The 14,805-nt window shown below is 41.2% G+C and overlaps 1 protein-coding gene across 3 annotated transcripts in view; it reads left to right on the top strand.

Moving 5' to 3' along the window:
- Positions 1-12,113, top strand: part of LOC137347769 (fibronectin type III domain-containing protein 3B-like) — a 116,838-nt gene extending 104,725 nt beyond the window's left edge. For all 3 annotated transcript variants that reach the window (XM_068012717.1, XM_068012718.1, XM_068012719.1), the window contains 4 exons: positions 409-487; positions 4,690-4,868; positions 6,933-7,640; positions 10,711-12,113. In XM_068012717.1, the coding sequence (XP_067868818.1) occupies positions 409-487; positions 4,690-4,868; positions 6,933-7,640; positions 10,711-10,945 (1,201 nt within the window). In that variant the 3' untranslated portion in view covers positions 10,946-12,113. The remainder of the gene's footprint in view (positions 1-408; positions 488-4,689; positions 4,869-6,932; positions 7,641-10,710) is intronic.
- The last annotated feature ends 2,692 nt before the right edge of the window (positions 12,114-14,805 follow it).

Raw genomic sequence — 14,805 nt, 5'->3', positions numbered from 1 at the left:
ATATGAGCATGCTGTACCATGACATTTAAGTATAATATAATCTATTAGCCAGTGAACTGTCTGAAATCTTTTCAATAACCTACCATGGTAATGGAGGCTCTTGAAACAGTAGCACTGTTCCAGCATCACAATGGTGGAGGGGAGGGAGGGTTGTCCCAGTCCCCAGCCATATCTTCTGCCAAAAATGGCAATTTGCAGTGTTTATTTGGTGGGTGCGCTGATCTCTGTCCAAAGTTACAGCAGATGAAGACACACAGGGCCAATTGACATGGTATCAAACTTCTACTGTATGAAGAAAGTAAAAGTAACTTGTAAAGCAAGTAAATATTCAAGGATTCAGTGGCGATGACTCAGTTCTTGACTGTTTCAGGAGGAATGCCGTTACACTATTGTTTCCGTACTTTACAGGACACTAAAAGTGTTGGGCAGCCATCCAAAAGGGGTTGTGAAACTGAGAGAGCACCCAAAAATATCAGCACTCTTAAAGGTAAGCAATGGCTAAGGAATGGTCGGACTACATAGAGTCACATAATATCCGAGAGGTGAAATATGATCATGAGAACAATCGTGAGAAATTCAACAATTTAATTCTCGTGATTCTGTAAAGTACCAAAAGTCAGTGCTTTAGGAATTTTGATGCACGTCATTTGGAAGAATCTCATGCTCCATTGATGGCTCAGTGAGTTCACCCAGTGAGCAGCTGAGCGACAAAGACATGTGAAGTTCAGGGTTCAATCCAGTTTGTGCTGAGTGAGCTGACCTCAGCTCAGGTGGTGTTCAAAGTTCTACAGCTGGCCTTATTGCTCCTGTGTTGTGGAACAGGAAGTCAATGACAGCTCTCATACTTGATGACTGCCCAGGGATTCCTGCTGGAAATGTGCTCATGTGGACGTTGGGGGAGCATAGTATCTGACTCAGCTCTGATGTCCTTCCTGCACACTGATTGATTAAAGATCTTGCTGTCCCCGCTCACACCTAAATGTCACTTAGGTGAGCTACCAGAAAGTGTCCACTTCCTGTGGAACCATACCCCAGGCAGGATCAAGTGGAAGGGGAGGAAATTGGCAAAGAAAAAAATTGAAGAATTTCATGGCGATTTATTGCAGGGGTGTAACAAAGTATATGAGCAGCAAATATACATCTATATCTATCTTGTGACTCTAATTACACCTTTTGATGTGCTGATCTTGCTTGTGATCTCCCTACTCTACAGGTTTACTGAAAATGGAAACTCTGGCAACTGTGCCTCAACCATTTAGGCCTGGAATTGTGGAATTCCCTCCCTAAACCTTTCCACCTCTTTCTCCTCCTTTTAAGACATTCCTTAAAACCTACCTTTATGACCATCCTTTGGTCACCTGTCCTAATGTCCTTTGACTCAGGGTCAGTTTTTGTCCTGTTATGCTTCGATGAAGTGTCTCGGGATGTCTTGCTGTACTAAAGGTGCTATATAGATGCAGGTGGTGGTTGTTGGTTTTGTGATTGACCTGTGCTGTGTCAGATTTACTTTCTTCATTGTATCTGTGTTCATTGTCTCATTCTCTCAAACTGGCTTCTTGAATTCAAAGAAAATAGCCTTCTCAATCTCAGACTTCTTGCATCACACACCTGCAGTTTCCCTTCGAGGTTTCCTAAGCTCTCACCTGCTTATTGATAGTTGGTGTTAAACTGCTGGAAATAATTTCAATAGCCTTAAAGGGTGCAAGATACTTCAGATTCCATTTTAGCTTCTATCATGAAATAAAAGCAAAATACTGCAGATGCTGGAAATCAGAAATAAAAACAAGAAATGCTGGAAATACTGAGCAGGTCTGGCAGCATCTGTGGTAAGAGAAGCAGAGTTAATATTTCAGGTCAGTGACCCTTCATCAGAACTGGCAAGTGTTAGAAATGTAATCTGTTTTTATGCAAATAAAGCGGGGGTGGGGAAAGAGATAACAAAAGGGAAGGTGTTGATAGGACAGAAGGTCACAGAGAATAACTGACCAGAAGGTCATGGAGCAAAGGCAAATTATATGTTAATGGTGTGCTGAAAGACAAAGCGTTAGTACAGAGAGGGTGTTAATTGAAAGAAAAATGAACAGCCCTGGCCCAAAGCACAAACATGAAGAAAAACAGTGGGTAGGCACATGGTAAAAAAAATTATGAAACAAACTGAAATAAAGTAAACAAATAAAAAATAAAATAATAACTCAAATTAAAATGGGGGCCCGTCATGCTCTGAAATTATTGAACTCAATGTTCAGTCCAACAGGCTGTAGTGTGCCTAATCAGTAAATGAGATGCTGTTTTTTGAGCTTGCGTTGATGCTCACTGGAACACTGCAGCAAGCCCAGGACAGATATGCGGGTATGAGATCATGGGTGGGTGTTGAAATGGCAAGCAACCAGAAGCTCGGGGTCATACTTTCGGACTGAGCGGAGGTGTTCCGCAAAGCGGTCGCCCAATTTGCATTTGGTCTCCCCAATATAGAGGACACCAAGTTGTGAGCAGCGAATACAGTATACTAAATTGAAAGAAATACAAGTAAATCACTGCTTCACTTGAAAGGAGTGTCTGGGGCCTTGTGTGGTGAGGAGAGAGGAGGTAAATGAGCAGGTATTACGTCTCCTGCGATTGCATGGGAAGGGGATAAGGTATGGAGGGTAATGGAGGAGTGGACATCAACGCAAGCTCGAGGAACAGCATGTTATTTACCAATTAGGCATGCTAAAGCCTGCCGGACTGAACATTGAGTTCAATAATTTCATAGCATGACTGGGCCCCCCTTTTTATTTTTAGTTATTTTTGATATTTTTATTTGTTTGTTTTATTTTAGTTTATTTCATAATTTTTTTTTACCATGTGCCTACCCACTGTTTTTATTCATGTTTGTGCTTTGGCCAGGGCTGTTCATTTTTCTGTCAATGAACACCCTCTCTGCACTAACGCTTTGTCTTTCAGCACACTATTAACATACCGTTTGCCTTTTCTCCATGACCTTCTGGTCAGTTATTCCCTATGACCCTCTGTCGTATCAACATCTTCCCTTTTGTTATCTGTTGCCCCACCCCCGCTTTATTTGCTTAAAACCTATTATATTTCTAACACTTGCCAGTTTTGATGAAGGGTCACTGACCTGAAACATTAACCCTGCTTCTTTCTCCTTAGATGCTGCCAGACCTGCTCAGTATTTCCAGCATTTCTTGTGATTATATTAGCTTCTGTCATGTTTTGAAATTCTCTTCAAACATTTAACTTCAAAAGTGTTTTCTAACTTTCTAGTCAACCTTGGGCTGTCAAATAGGCAAAGTGGTAGACACATTTTTCAGTTTTCTCTCCAACTGAGCTCTTTGAAATTTAAATTGAGGATGTGCTTTTAATGAAGGCACTGGAGGTAATAATATATTAAGATTGGTCAAATGAGAACAGGCAGCAGTTACCGACTCCTAGCAAAAAACAGCACAACTGATGAACTTTGTCTTTTTAAAGATAAGCAGGAAATACTAAACGTTCCCCTTTCACTGGCAGGCCTAATAACCTTAGATAGCCTCAACCCGATAGGGAGTGTGGTTCCACAGGGCACAACTGGTCAGTAATCGATATGAGATTGGCACAGTGGGCCAGTCTTGACCCGAGAGGCCAGAGCATAAAGGGTGACTGATCTGAGGATTCCACATGAGAGCAGCAGGTACACAGTCCCCTCACCCATCTGGGCAGTGGGGTCTGAGGATTGGCAAGTATTGGTTTGTGGGTCTCATCTACACAATTGGGGTGAGCTGCCGGTGCCTGTTGTACCTCCATAGGCAGCTTATTTCAGGCCTGAATGAGAGTGACCCTCTAGTAATTCCTGCAGTTGGTGGTGAGGTGGGTGGGGTTGTGTTTTGACCAGGATATGGCGGTGTTGGAGCAGGTAGGGGTGCTGGGGGCTGGTAGGAGCAGGCAGTGTTTTGGAGGGTGGGGAAGTTGTTGCAGCCAGCTACCCTGCTCCTTCTGGCTCCACAGAAATGTATTTTTTAGGAAGAAATATACCCTAACTGGACAGACTGGGACTTCTGAAGAATTCTGAGCGAGATAGGCCCTACTCCAAAATGTTGGCACACAGATTCAGTAACCCACTGATCTGATACCAGACATGATGCAGCAGAGTCTCCACATCTGAAACTCTTTCAGATAGGATAACGTATTAAGGGAGGTGGTGGGAGAAGAGCGCAAAATCAGATAGGTCACCTTAACACCATGTTGCTGTCAATATTCCTGATAAATAGCGCAAGAGTGACCATGGGGTGTCTAGGGAATAAGCCTGCTATGCTATTATCAAGGCCATAACAGGTCTGCGACTCTGAAAAACCTGGATTGTGGCCGAATTAGATGGAAAACAGGATTACATACACTGGGAGGAGTATGCAAACATTAAAATGTCAGCAATGTATTGGCCAGCTTTCTATTTCTACTACTGTGTGAATGGGATAGATTGACTATGCAGTTGTGTTGTTATTAGATGTGGTTCAGGAATGCTGGTGCAAATCATGCTGTTGTGATAATCAACCAAATTAATTGCCAGTGAGGTAGCTGACACTGGGGCTCAACTGCGTAGCCATCAAGCTGTGAGGTAACCCGCATAACCATGGCATTAGCCATTAGTCACATAGTCCTGGGAGTTATGATGCACTATTGAGCCCTGATTTTAATTCTACCCTAACTGGACAGACTGTGGCCTGCTCTCCCACTGCTGGCAAGGATCTGCTGGAGGAAGTCGACTTCACTTTGAAAAAACTGCAGCCGCTTTCCAAGCCTTCTCCTCCTCATGTAGATATTCTGAACATCAATTCAATTCGAATCACCTGGAGTCAGCTTGTACTGGACAGTGGACTGGAGGTGACATACAGGTAAGCAGATACTTTATGATTCAGCAAGATATGATAGCAAGAACCTTTTCTAGAATTAGTTTGGGATTGATTTTAGATGTAGCACATGTATGATTGAAAGAAAAATGATCAGTTTACTGTTTATATTTGGAGCTCAAAATTACTCCTGATGTCACAATCACATCTGCTGAAGTTGTGACTTACCACTCCATTCAATCATAAACTTAGGTTTTATGAGCATATCAAAATAAAATTGTGGCATAAGTATATCTGACTTGGAAGAACTGGGATACTTCGAGTTTGGGGAGCTCTTGCACATTGGTTTGTGATGTATGCTTTTCCAACTGTACTTGGTGAATTATGTTTAATCTGACCACTGAGTCTGTCTCAGTAGGAGAGGATCGTATTTTTGCCAGAGCCTAAAAAATACATTTTCTCAATTGTACTTACTGTTGTTCTTTGTGAAGATCTTGAAATTAGGTGACCTGTAAAGTTGATTATGACAGTAGCTTCTATTTGTATGGCACCTTTTACAAAGAAGGAGTTTGGATTTAAAAAGCACCGTTCACGATTTCAGGACATCCCAAAGAGCTTCACAACCAATGAAGGACTTGTGAATTGTAGTCACTGCTGTAATGTAGGGAAATGTAATAAAACATCTTGAGGTGCTTCACGGATCTGAATGGTTGTAGGAGATTCGGAGAGCTGCAAAGTTGAAAAAGGTTTGAAGATCATTATAAAGCCAGGAAAGAAAGCCAGGAAAGAAAGTGGCGAGGCAAAGAGGTTAGGTAGGGAGTTGTATAGTGCATGACCGAGGCAGCTGAAAACCGTGTTACCCTGCTACCCTGTTGTCAGTTTTTCAGTATCAATGGACATGTCACAGAGATCAGAAGCTTTATTTCAGAAACTCTTTCCCCAGGCCTAATGAATCTAGTGTTGAACGGTCAGACTTTTCACCCAGCTTAATGGAAGTGGTACCTATGGTGAGTAATTTCAGTGCAACGAGCTTTCCCAGTTATGTGTTCCTGATTCTTGTTTTTAAAATGCCTTCTATTATTCTACAGAGATTCTTAGTTGCAGACATCCTCCCTCCTGGTAACATCTAATGGTTGGTATTAATTTAGGTATGGTCAGTCTTCGTTCAAATTGGGAGTCACCTCATAAGTTTTTGACATGTCAGTGCAGATGTGAAGCTGTGCAGATCTATACAAAAAAGGAAGTTTCATTGAAAACCCATGCAGAGATGTCATGTTGCCTCATGATCATTCTGTCTTTTGCTTAAAAAGATTAGATATCATTTATGAAGTTGTACTTTTTCTTTAACGTGAAATGTCGATTATCAGACCCAGTAACTAATATGTTCATATCTCTCTTCTCAGTGGCAGGGAAGTTGTTAGATCAATTAGTCTTGAAGATACTCTGTTCTAGTCTGCCAAATTACCAATGCATTTTTTCATTATTCAATCTGAGTGATTCTTTTTTCTTTTTCACAATCTTTCTACTGAGTTGCTGTGTGATCAGAAAATGTTTAGTGGAAAGCTTTCTTAAAAAAGACTCTCCTGGCTGATATGTGAATGGCCAACTTATCAACAGCTGTTAGTGTCCTCAATCGATGGGATTGGCTTTCTTGCTGCTAGTGGATTGCACTCGTTTCTGCGTGATGTTGTCCTGGGTTCCATTGTGTAGACCTTTCCAATGTGGAAAGCCTTGATGTTAAAAGGCCATTGGGAAAAAGGAACAAACAGGTGGAGCATGAAAGTTCAGGAAATTGGCACATTGAGAATTATCATCTTAATCTACCTTCTCAGGGGATGCTGAGGCCAGATGTAACAGCCCTGCAGCTTACTGCCTTAGCTAAGATCAACTAATGCTGCACGAGGGATGAATCTTGAGACTTTTCTTGTTGGGTAGAGCCACTGAGGGACGTTTAAAACCTATTAAAGATACTCTAGCACCATAGTTTAAACTTGTGAACATTATTGCTGGGGGAAGGGAGGGTGTGGGGGCTGCATTCTGATTTAGTGTTGGAAGTTGAATATAAAGTAGACGTTGGTGTAAATTTAGTTGGTTCTCTTGTGATTTCAGCTTGTTCGATGGTGATAAACCACTGTACAAGGGACCGGACTGTAGCTATGTTCTAACAGATGTCAAGCTGGGCAAAGAATATGCTTTCAAGCTCCATGTTTCGACCGAGGGAGATGATGGTCTTGACAGCAACGTTACCACAGTGACTGTTGAAGAGTCAGTGCCAAGCTACCCACTTGATTTTCGAGTGATAGGCTGCACTCCTACACAGCTTAAGCTGGCATGGGCCCCACCAGCGGAGCCCAATGGCATCATTAAATGTTACGTGGTGTACCGAGGAGACACGGTGATCGAATCTACTTCAGAACGCAGCTGCATAGTGAGTGGTCTCACGCCATCCAAATCCTATGGGTTCCATGTGTGTGCCTGCACGAGCAAAGGAAAGGGTGGGAAGTCCTTTCTTGCAGCGAGCACAGCCGACCCTGGTGATCATGCTCCCAGTAAATTGACCCTCAATGTTCTGGGGCGTAACGAGATGTTCATCACCTGGGACATGCCAGAGGTTCCCCTGGGACGCCTGTTCAACTTTGAACTGTGCATGAACGGGAAGGTGGTGTACCTGGGACCAGACCGCTCCTTTACTGCAAGACGCTTGACTGCAAACACAGAATATACCTGCACCGTCAGCGCCATCACGAGCGAAGGGAAATGTGAAAGCAAGCCAGTAATGAAGAAGACGGCCAAGGATGAGTATGAAAATACAACTAGGTACATTGTCATTTATTGCACCAATCCATTTTGGAACAGGTTAGCTCAATAGTCAATTGGATTGTTTTGGTCTTTTCCTTGGTACCCTCCTTGCTTTTGAATGTAAAAGAGAGAAAGAACTTGGAAAGAAGCTATGCATATCCTCCATCTCCAAGTCTGCTTATATTTCCATCTCTCTAACATCACCTGCCTCCACCCTGCCTCAGTTCATCTGCTGAAATCCTCATCTATGCACTTGTTATCTGCAGTCTTGATAATTCCAATGCTCTCCTGGCCAGACTCTCACATTTCACTTCAGGTAAACTTGAGCTTATCCCAAAACTCCACTAACTCACACCAAGTCCTGTTTACCCATCATCCCTGTGCTCGCTGACCTACATTGTCTCCTGGATGATAATGCCTCGATTTTAAACTTCTTGTCCTTGTTTTCAAATCCCTCCATGCATTTTACCCTCCCTATCTCTGTAACCTCTTCTAACCGTACAACCCTCTGGAATCTCAGCGCTCGTTTAATTCTGGTCGTTTGTGCATCTCTAATTTTAATCACTGTATCATCGGCAGCCGTGCTTTTAACCACCTAGGCCCTAAGCTCTGAAATTTCCATCTTAAATCTCTCTGTGCCTCTTTCCTCCTTTAAGATACTTCTTAAAACTTACCTCACCTGTCCCAATCTCTCCTTACATGGTTCGGTCAAATTTTATTTGTTAATACTCCTGTGAAATGCCTTGAGACATCTTACTATGTTAAAGGTGTTATATAAATGCAAGATGTTGTTGTAGTGTTCCCACCTGAGAGGCAAAGCAGTCTATTCCTATTGCTGTAGGGAAGTATACTGAGGTTTTTTAAATTGACGTTTGAGAAAGGTCTGAATCTGAATATGAGGATAGGGAGAAAAAGCTTGTGACATTCCAGTTGATGAGGACCGTGCATCACTGTTAATACAATTGTTCAGTTGATTTTAAAAAAACAATAGCAAATTAAAGCTCCCTTCAACCAACAGTTTTGCATTTGACAACTTCTTGTCAACAAGCTAGTTGGCAATATTTAACCCTGTTTCCAGTAGGCACTAATTTGAAACCTAAGTGGTGATTTGCTTGTTGCTGCACCAGGGCATGGAAATCATTTTGTTGGATACTTCTGGCTGGGATCCCCGCCTGTCAATTTTTTGGCAACTTCCAATGGGATGACTATATTTTATTAGTTTGAAGTCGAGCAGTGTCTTTTTTTTGAGTTTGTGACCAGTTGTCAGTTTTTGTTGTTTTTGGCCGTTGCCAATCTCTCAGACGCCAATTTACCCTGAGTAGAGTTGGCAGAATGGAAGATATAATGGGGCATGGGAGAGATACTGAAATGTGTGACAGAAGAATAAAGAAGTACATATTGAACAACAAAAGCACTTGAACCAAAACTGCTTTATAAACTCTCTAATACATCTAGCCTTGAAATTTTAGCACATCTACCTGCAATTGGATTTATTTCTACATGAAAACCAACATTAAGTTAGGCACATTCATCCTAAAAACAATCCTTCAGTGATGATTGATTTTGCAGAGAGATCTGAACCTGCTTCAACTTTTCCAAATGCTTATTTGTTACTGTTTCACTGAATACTCTTCCGCCTGTAAGCATTATCCTAACCTTCCAGTGACTTTAACTCTCCTCTTCCATTCTCATCTGACCTTTCCATCTTTGATCTTTTACAGTGCTCCAACTAAACTTTACCTAAACTTGAGGAACTGTATTTTCTCTTTCACCTGGGTCCTGTGGTCTGTGCATAGGGTCATAAAGGTAAAGGAGGCCACTCAGCCTATTGAACCCATGCCTGCTCCCTGTAGAACAATCCAGTCAGAGCCATTCCCCTGTAAGGTTATTTCCCTCAATTGCCATCCAACTTCCTTAGAAAATCATTTGTCTCCGCTTTCACCACCCTTTTAGGCAGCGAGTTCTGGTTATCTATCACTCGCTACAGAAAAAGTTCTTCCTCACATCCACCTGCATCTCTTGTCCAAAACTTTAAATCTGTATTCCCTAGTCCTTGTACAATCAGCTAATGGGAACAGCTTTTATTTGTCTACCTTTATCTAAACTTGTCATAATCTTGTACACCTCTATCAAATCTCCCTTGAACTTCCTTTGCTCCATTTTTATTGATCTCAATGTCAGTCCTTAATTGCTCTGCTGTTTCCATCCTGCTGGATTCTCCCAAAAAGTGTCATTCACATGCTTCTCCTTCCAGTTTGGATCTATGTCTCGCTTCCCCCTTACAATCTCTTGGTTTTTGAAATCCCTCAGTACTGAACCTCAGTTCCGCCTGACCATTGTATCGTGTGAACTATTCTACATTCCTTTGCTGTGTTCCTAAATCTAATGGTCTGCTGGGACTTTGGGAATGTATTGATCAGTACTTGTCCTCCCTTCTTTGTCCTGACTTGTCTCTTCTACAATGAAAGCTTCCATCGTCTCGTCAAACCAGCTCTGAAGAAGGGTTGCATTGGAAATAGTAACCTTTTTTGTCTTTCAAATGTTGATTAACCTGTTGTATAATTCTGATCTTTTCTGGTTTTATTTTGATTTGTGCATTCAGTCTTTTTTTTCATCTGATATTTTCATGCTAAGGTTAAGAGGAGAATTATTTGAGGCACTCAAGATTATGCGGGGTTTTGATAGAGTAGTTGTGGAGAAACTGTTTCCACTGGCAGGAGGGCCAGTAACCAAAGGACACAGAGTTAAGATACACGTCGAAAAACAGGCAAGAGATGAGAAGGATTTTTTATGCAATGATTTGTTGCAATCTGGAAAGCACTGTCTATGGGGTAAGGAAGCAGATACAATAGTAACTTTCAAAAGGAAAAATTTACAGGGCTATGGGGAAAGAGCAGGGAAGTGGGACAAATTGAATAGCACAATGGCCTGAATGGCCTCTGTCTCTGTTGTGTGATTCTATGATTCTATAAATATAGCTCCTGAGGACTGTAGTGCAATAAATGGTTTAATCTGAAAATTAGACACTTTGAATACCTAGCCTCATTTTTAAAATTCAGTTTCTTGTTCTGTTTTGCTTTGTTTACAGATGTCTTTATTCCCCCGCCCGGATGAGCCATCCCATTGCTTCACCTTCAACCAAAGATGTTTCAGAATTAGCTGAACGGCTCAGGAGGTCCAGAACCCAACCAGGAATTCAAAAAGAACATTCCCCTGGCAAAGCACCTAAAGCTCACCAAACCTTAAGCAAAGGGAATCTAAAAGGAATCCATAAGCAGTGTGACAGCGATGTAATGTCCAAAACTGTTACACGATACAAGTAATGGTCTTGATTCTAACATTTTTAAAAGTAATTTTGTAATACTGAATTGCTTTCAAAATCCACACACATTTATTTCATACAGCATCTATAATAATATGGTTGCATGACCAAATGTAAATATAAAGGACAGCAGATTGATGTGCAGGATCTCTTTAAGAACCCTTTGTTGCTTGCAATGCACTCTATTTGTCTGTTTACAAATACTGCCGAGCAGCAGGCCCCAGCTCTGCATGTAACAGTGAGCTCGGTTGTGATAAATAGACCATGATCGTAGAGCAGCAGCTGGTTTGTTACATGACTATGACTGTAAATGACCAGTCTTGAGGCCAATATATAGAGAATTGACTCTCCTATCAGTCACTTTTCCCTGTCTCAATGGACAATTATATGCGCATGTATTCATGATAGGGTTCTAGCTTTTCAACAAGGTTGTCCCTGGTGCAAGCCGCTTCACTACATGTCTACCGACTTGTCCAACGAGGTATCAGTGTTGCTGGGAAGTCAACAGAGTCCTGTGCAGAAAGACTTGCTGCATCCTCAGGAATTGGGTTTAGTTCTCTATTAGCCAGCCTTTCTAGGGTTGGCTCTGGCCAACCTTGATCTCAAAAGGGAAGGAGATGATGGAAAACCACATGTCGTTGAGGTTGTCTGCAACATAGGCCAAAAGCAAAACTTTTTGAGTTTAATAAATATGCCCTTTCTGTTCTGTAGGAATGTTATATCAAAGGATACCCATTGCCAAGAAGTCAAGACAATGATAGTGTTCAGCAATATTAAAAATTTTGTGCAAATACCTATCCCTGGTGAAATTAACTTGACTTTTATAAATCTAGATCAGGTAGAATATTCTCAGTCCATGCAGCTATTTTACTTTACAATCTACGCTGACTTGAGAGGGGAAAGGAGAAGTTCTTCTCCCTGTTGGACCAACACAGAGCTGAGAACCTGATTTTCAGGAATCACCCCTTCTTGTCATGGTAATTGCAGCTCGGAAATGAATTCCTCTGAAGAGGACTTGCTTACAGGCACAAAGAGCAATAAAGAATATGATGTTGAACTGAGTTCCCAAGTTTTGACAGAGCAATCAGTGATCACAGAGAAAAGGTTTGGCGATCGACAAGTATGGATGGTTGCAAGAAAATGAGTGCAAAACTGGAATAAAAACGAAGTGCTGGAAATACTTAACATGTCCGCCAGCATCTGTGGAGAGAGAAGAGTGTTAATGTTTCAGCTCTGTGACTTTTTATCAGACCTGGAACGTTAACTCTATTTCTCTCTCCACAGATGCTGCCAGGCCTGCTGAGTATTTCCAGCACTTTGTTTTTATTTCAGATTTCCAGCATCTGCAGTATTTTGCTTTTATTTTAATGCAAAACCGGAAGCTATTGTTGAAGCTCAATGTGGATACATTTATTCAACATCATTCTTTCTGTAGTTTGGTGCAGCCTCTACTTAGACATAAAATTTTATAAAAAATGTATTTTAAAAATGCCTTAAATATGTTGATATTTAAAGTTGCGGTTTAGGTGGCCAGTGAAAGGGCTTACTGTGGATGAAATAGAATACTTGTTGGTCTGGTGCTATTGGAGTCTGGCGTGCTAATGGGATGGAAAGACACAGGTTTGTACTTACTATTCTGCAAACACTGAGTGTTACATTTTGACAAATTGTTGGAATAAAGCATAACTTGGAAGGAAGCTGAGTGTGGATCAAACCAAGAAATTACAGACCAACCGGTGACTGTCTAGTGAATGGCATTGGTACGATGTTGGAAATATGTTGCCTCCCTAACTACTTCTAACATAATATTGGTGTATGGCATGGCCAGGTATGGAAGGAAAGAGGAAAAAAAAGTAGAATACTTGAATGTGAATCAAGCAAAAAAAAGAAATACTTGGATTAATGATGAAGTTTGTTTTCATATTCATGCAGGAAGGCTTCAGGAAGATCTGTGACATATTTGAGTGAGATGTCTGCTGATTGTAATGAGTCTCCCTCATCTTCTGAGGATGGCAATAAAAAAAAAGGACTTTCTTAATGGCTCTGTTAAAAATGGAAAATAATGCTTCCAAAATGGGTACAAAAGACTGGTTTTGTTCCTATCACACAACTGCACCACAGCCTTCATCTGTTTTCTACTGCCAAGACACAGGCAATATTTGTGATGAAGGGGTCTGTAGAGACCATTAACTAATTGTAAAATTGGGCTTCTCTGGTTCTGGTTTGCTTTATAGGTGTCTACCTGCTCATAGCTCATTCTACAGGCTTGTCTCTGCTCCCAGCTTTATAAACTTCTTTCTATTGTCTCCTTATAATGGAGTTAAGTTTTCACAATAAAAGGAAGAGTTTTCGTCTCCTATTCTTCCTATATATCAAAGTCAAAAGCTCACAAATGTTGACCAACAATTTTAATAAGAGCTAACAATGCAAGTACATCCCTGGGAATAGGCCTATAAAATAGGAAACCAAAATATATACTCAAAGTGCAGTCAGACTTGGCTTATTTTAAATTTACATTTGCCTAGCATTCCATCAAAAAACCTGCAAGTCCATGAAGGTGTATTTCTGAATGGATGGATTCAGAAATTTCTGAAATGTGCTGAAATTGTTCTGTTCGCTTCTGAATCATTCTGAAACACTTAGACTTTCAAGCTCCATGCAAGCTAGAAACAGGATAAAAGACCATGGTTAGCATGCAGTGTATGAGGGACTTGCTGAATGAAAACATCCTTGAAAATTCAGAGCTAAGCAGCAAATTGTGCAGCAGCTTTAAGCCAAGGTAGTCCTTTTTGTTCCTCTACCAGGCTATTTCATCAGCCGCATCTTTTTGTAGATCTGAAGCAGTTTCTTTTACAGATTTTTGCATGATTGTAATGTTTGTCTCTCTTTGCTTCTTCTATCTCCTGCAGCTATTATCTCTTAACCCCTTTTCACTTCTCCTAGGTTTAATGACAACCACAGTTAAAGCGGCTCGATGAAATCGGGTAAGCTCTTTTCCAAGCTATTGTCTATCTTGCTCTTGAGCAAGTACTGGGAGATGAACGAGAGAAATCTGTAACTACTCTCCTCAGTTTCTCTTTCTACTCTCTCCCAGCTCAATTCTCCAGTTTCCTGAACAGAGCACCTGCTGGATTGATATCCAGTGAGACGGGGGTTTGAAGGTTACAAAGAAGAACAAACAAATGTGCATTTATATAGTGCCTTTTCTGACCTCAAAGTCCCAAACTGCTTTATAGCCAAAGAAAGTACTTTTGAAGCGTAGTCACTGTTGGAAACGCGGCAGTCAATTTGTGCTCAGCAAGATTCCACAAACATTTGTTAATCAATTAATCTGTTTCAGTTATGTCACTTGAGGGATAAGACAGGATGCTTGGGACAACTCCGCAGATGGGCCCTGGTTTAACAACTTATCCAAAATACAATACCAATGGAGCAGCCAAGATTTTGTGCTAAAGTCTCTGGAGTGGGGACTTGAAGCCACAACCCTCTGACTCAGAGCTGAGAGTGCTACACTGAACCACAGTAGATACCTTTACAAAAGGGCTTCTAAAATTTAGAGGCCAGCTTGTATTTCCAAGTCCTGCGAAGATTTTTTTCTTGCTACAGATAATAGCGCAAGAAGCATACTTTCCCTGAACGTCACTGCCTAGAGTGTTGAACATCAAAGGATTGATGAAGCTGCAGTATTAAATTACTAGTCACCTCCATCTAAATGGGGTCCATTGTAGGACTCATTAGCTGTGATAAAGGAGCTCATACAGCTTTAATGCTGTTCATTCGATTTGCTGCTTCACCTCACGCCTGTGACCACGAGTTAAATGCGGCCTTAAACTATATTAACTCTAAACGGGAAGGATTGAA

This window comes from Heterodontus francisci, chromosome 32 (assembly GCF_036365525.1).
Source record: "Heterodontus francisci isolate sHetFra1 chromosome 32, sHetFra1.hap1, whole genome shotgun sequence".
Taxonomy (NCBI): Eukaryota; Metazoa; Chordata; class Chondrichthyes; order Heterodontiformes; family Heterodontidae; genus Heterodontus; species Heterodontus francisci.
This window is presented reverse-complemented; position numbering and strand designations above follow the sequence as displayed.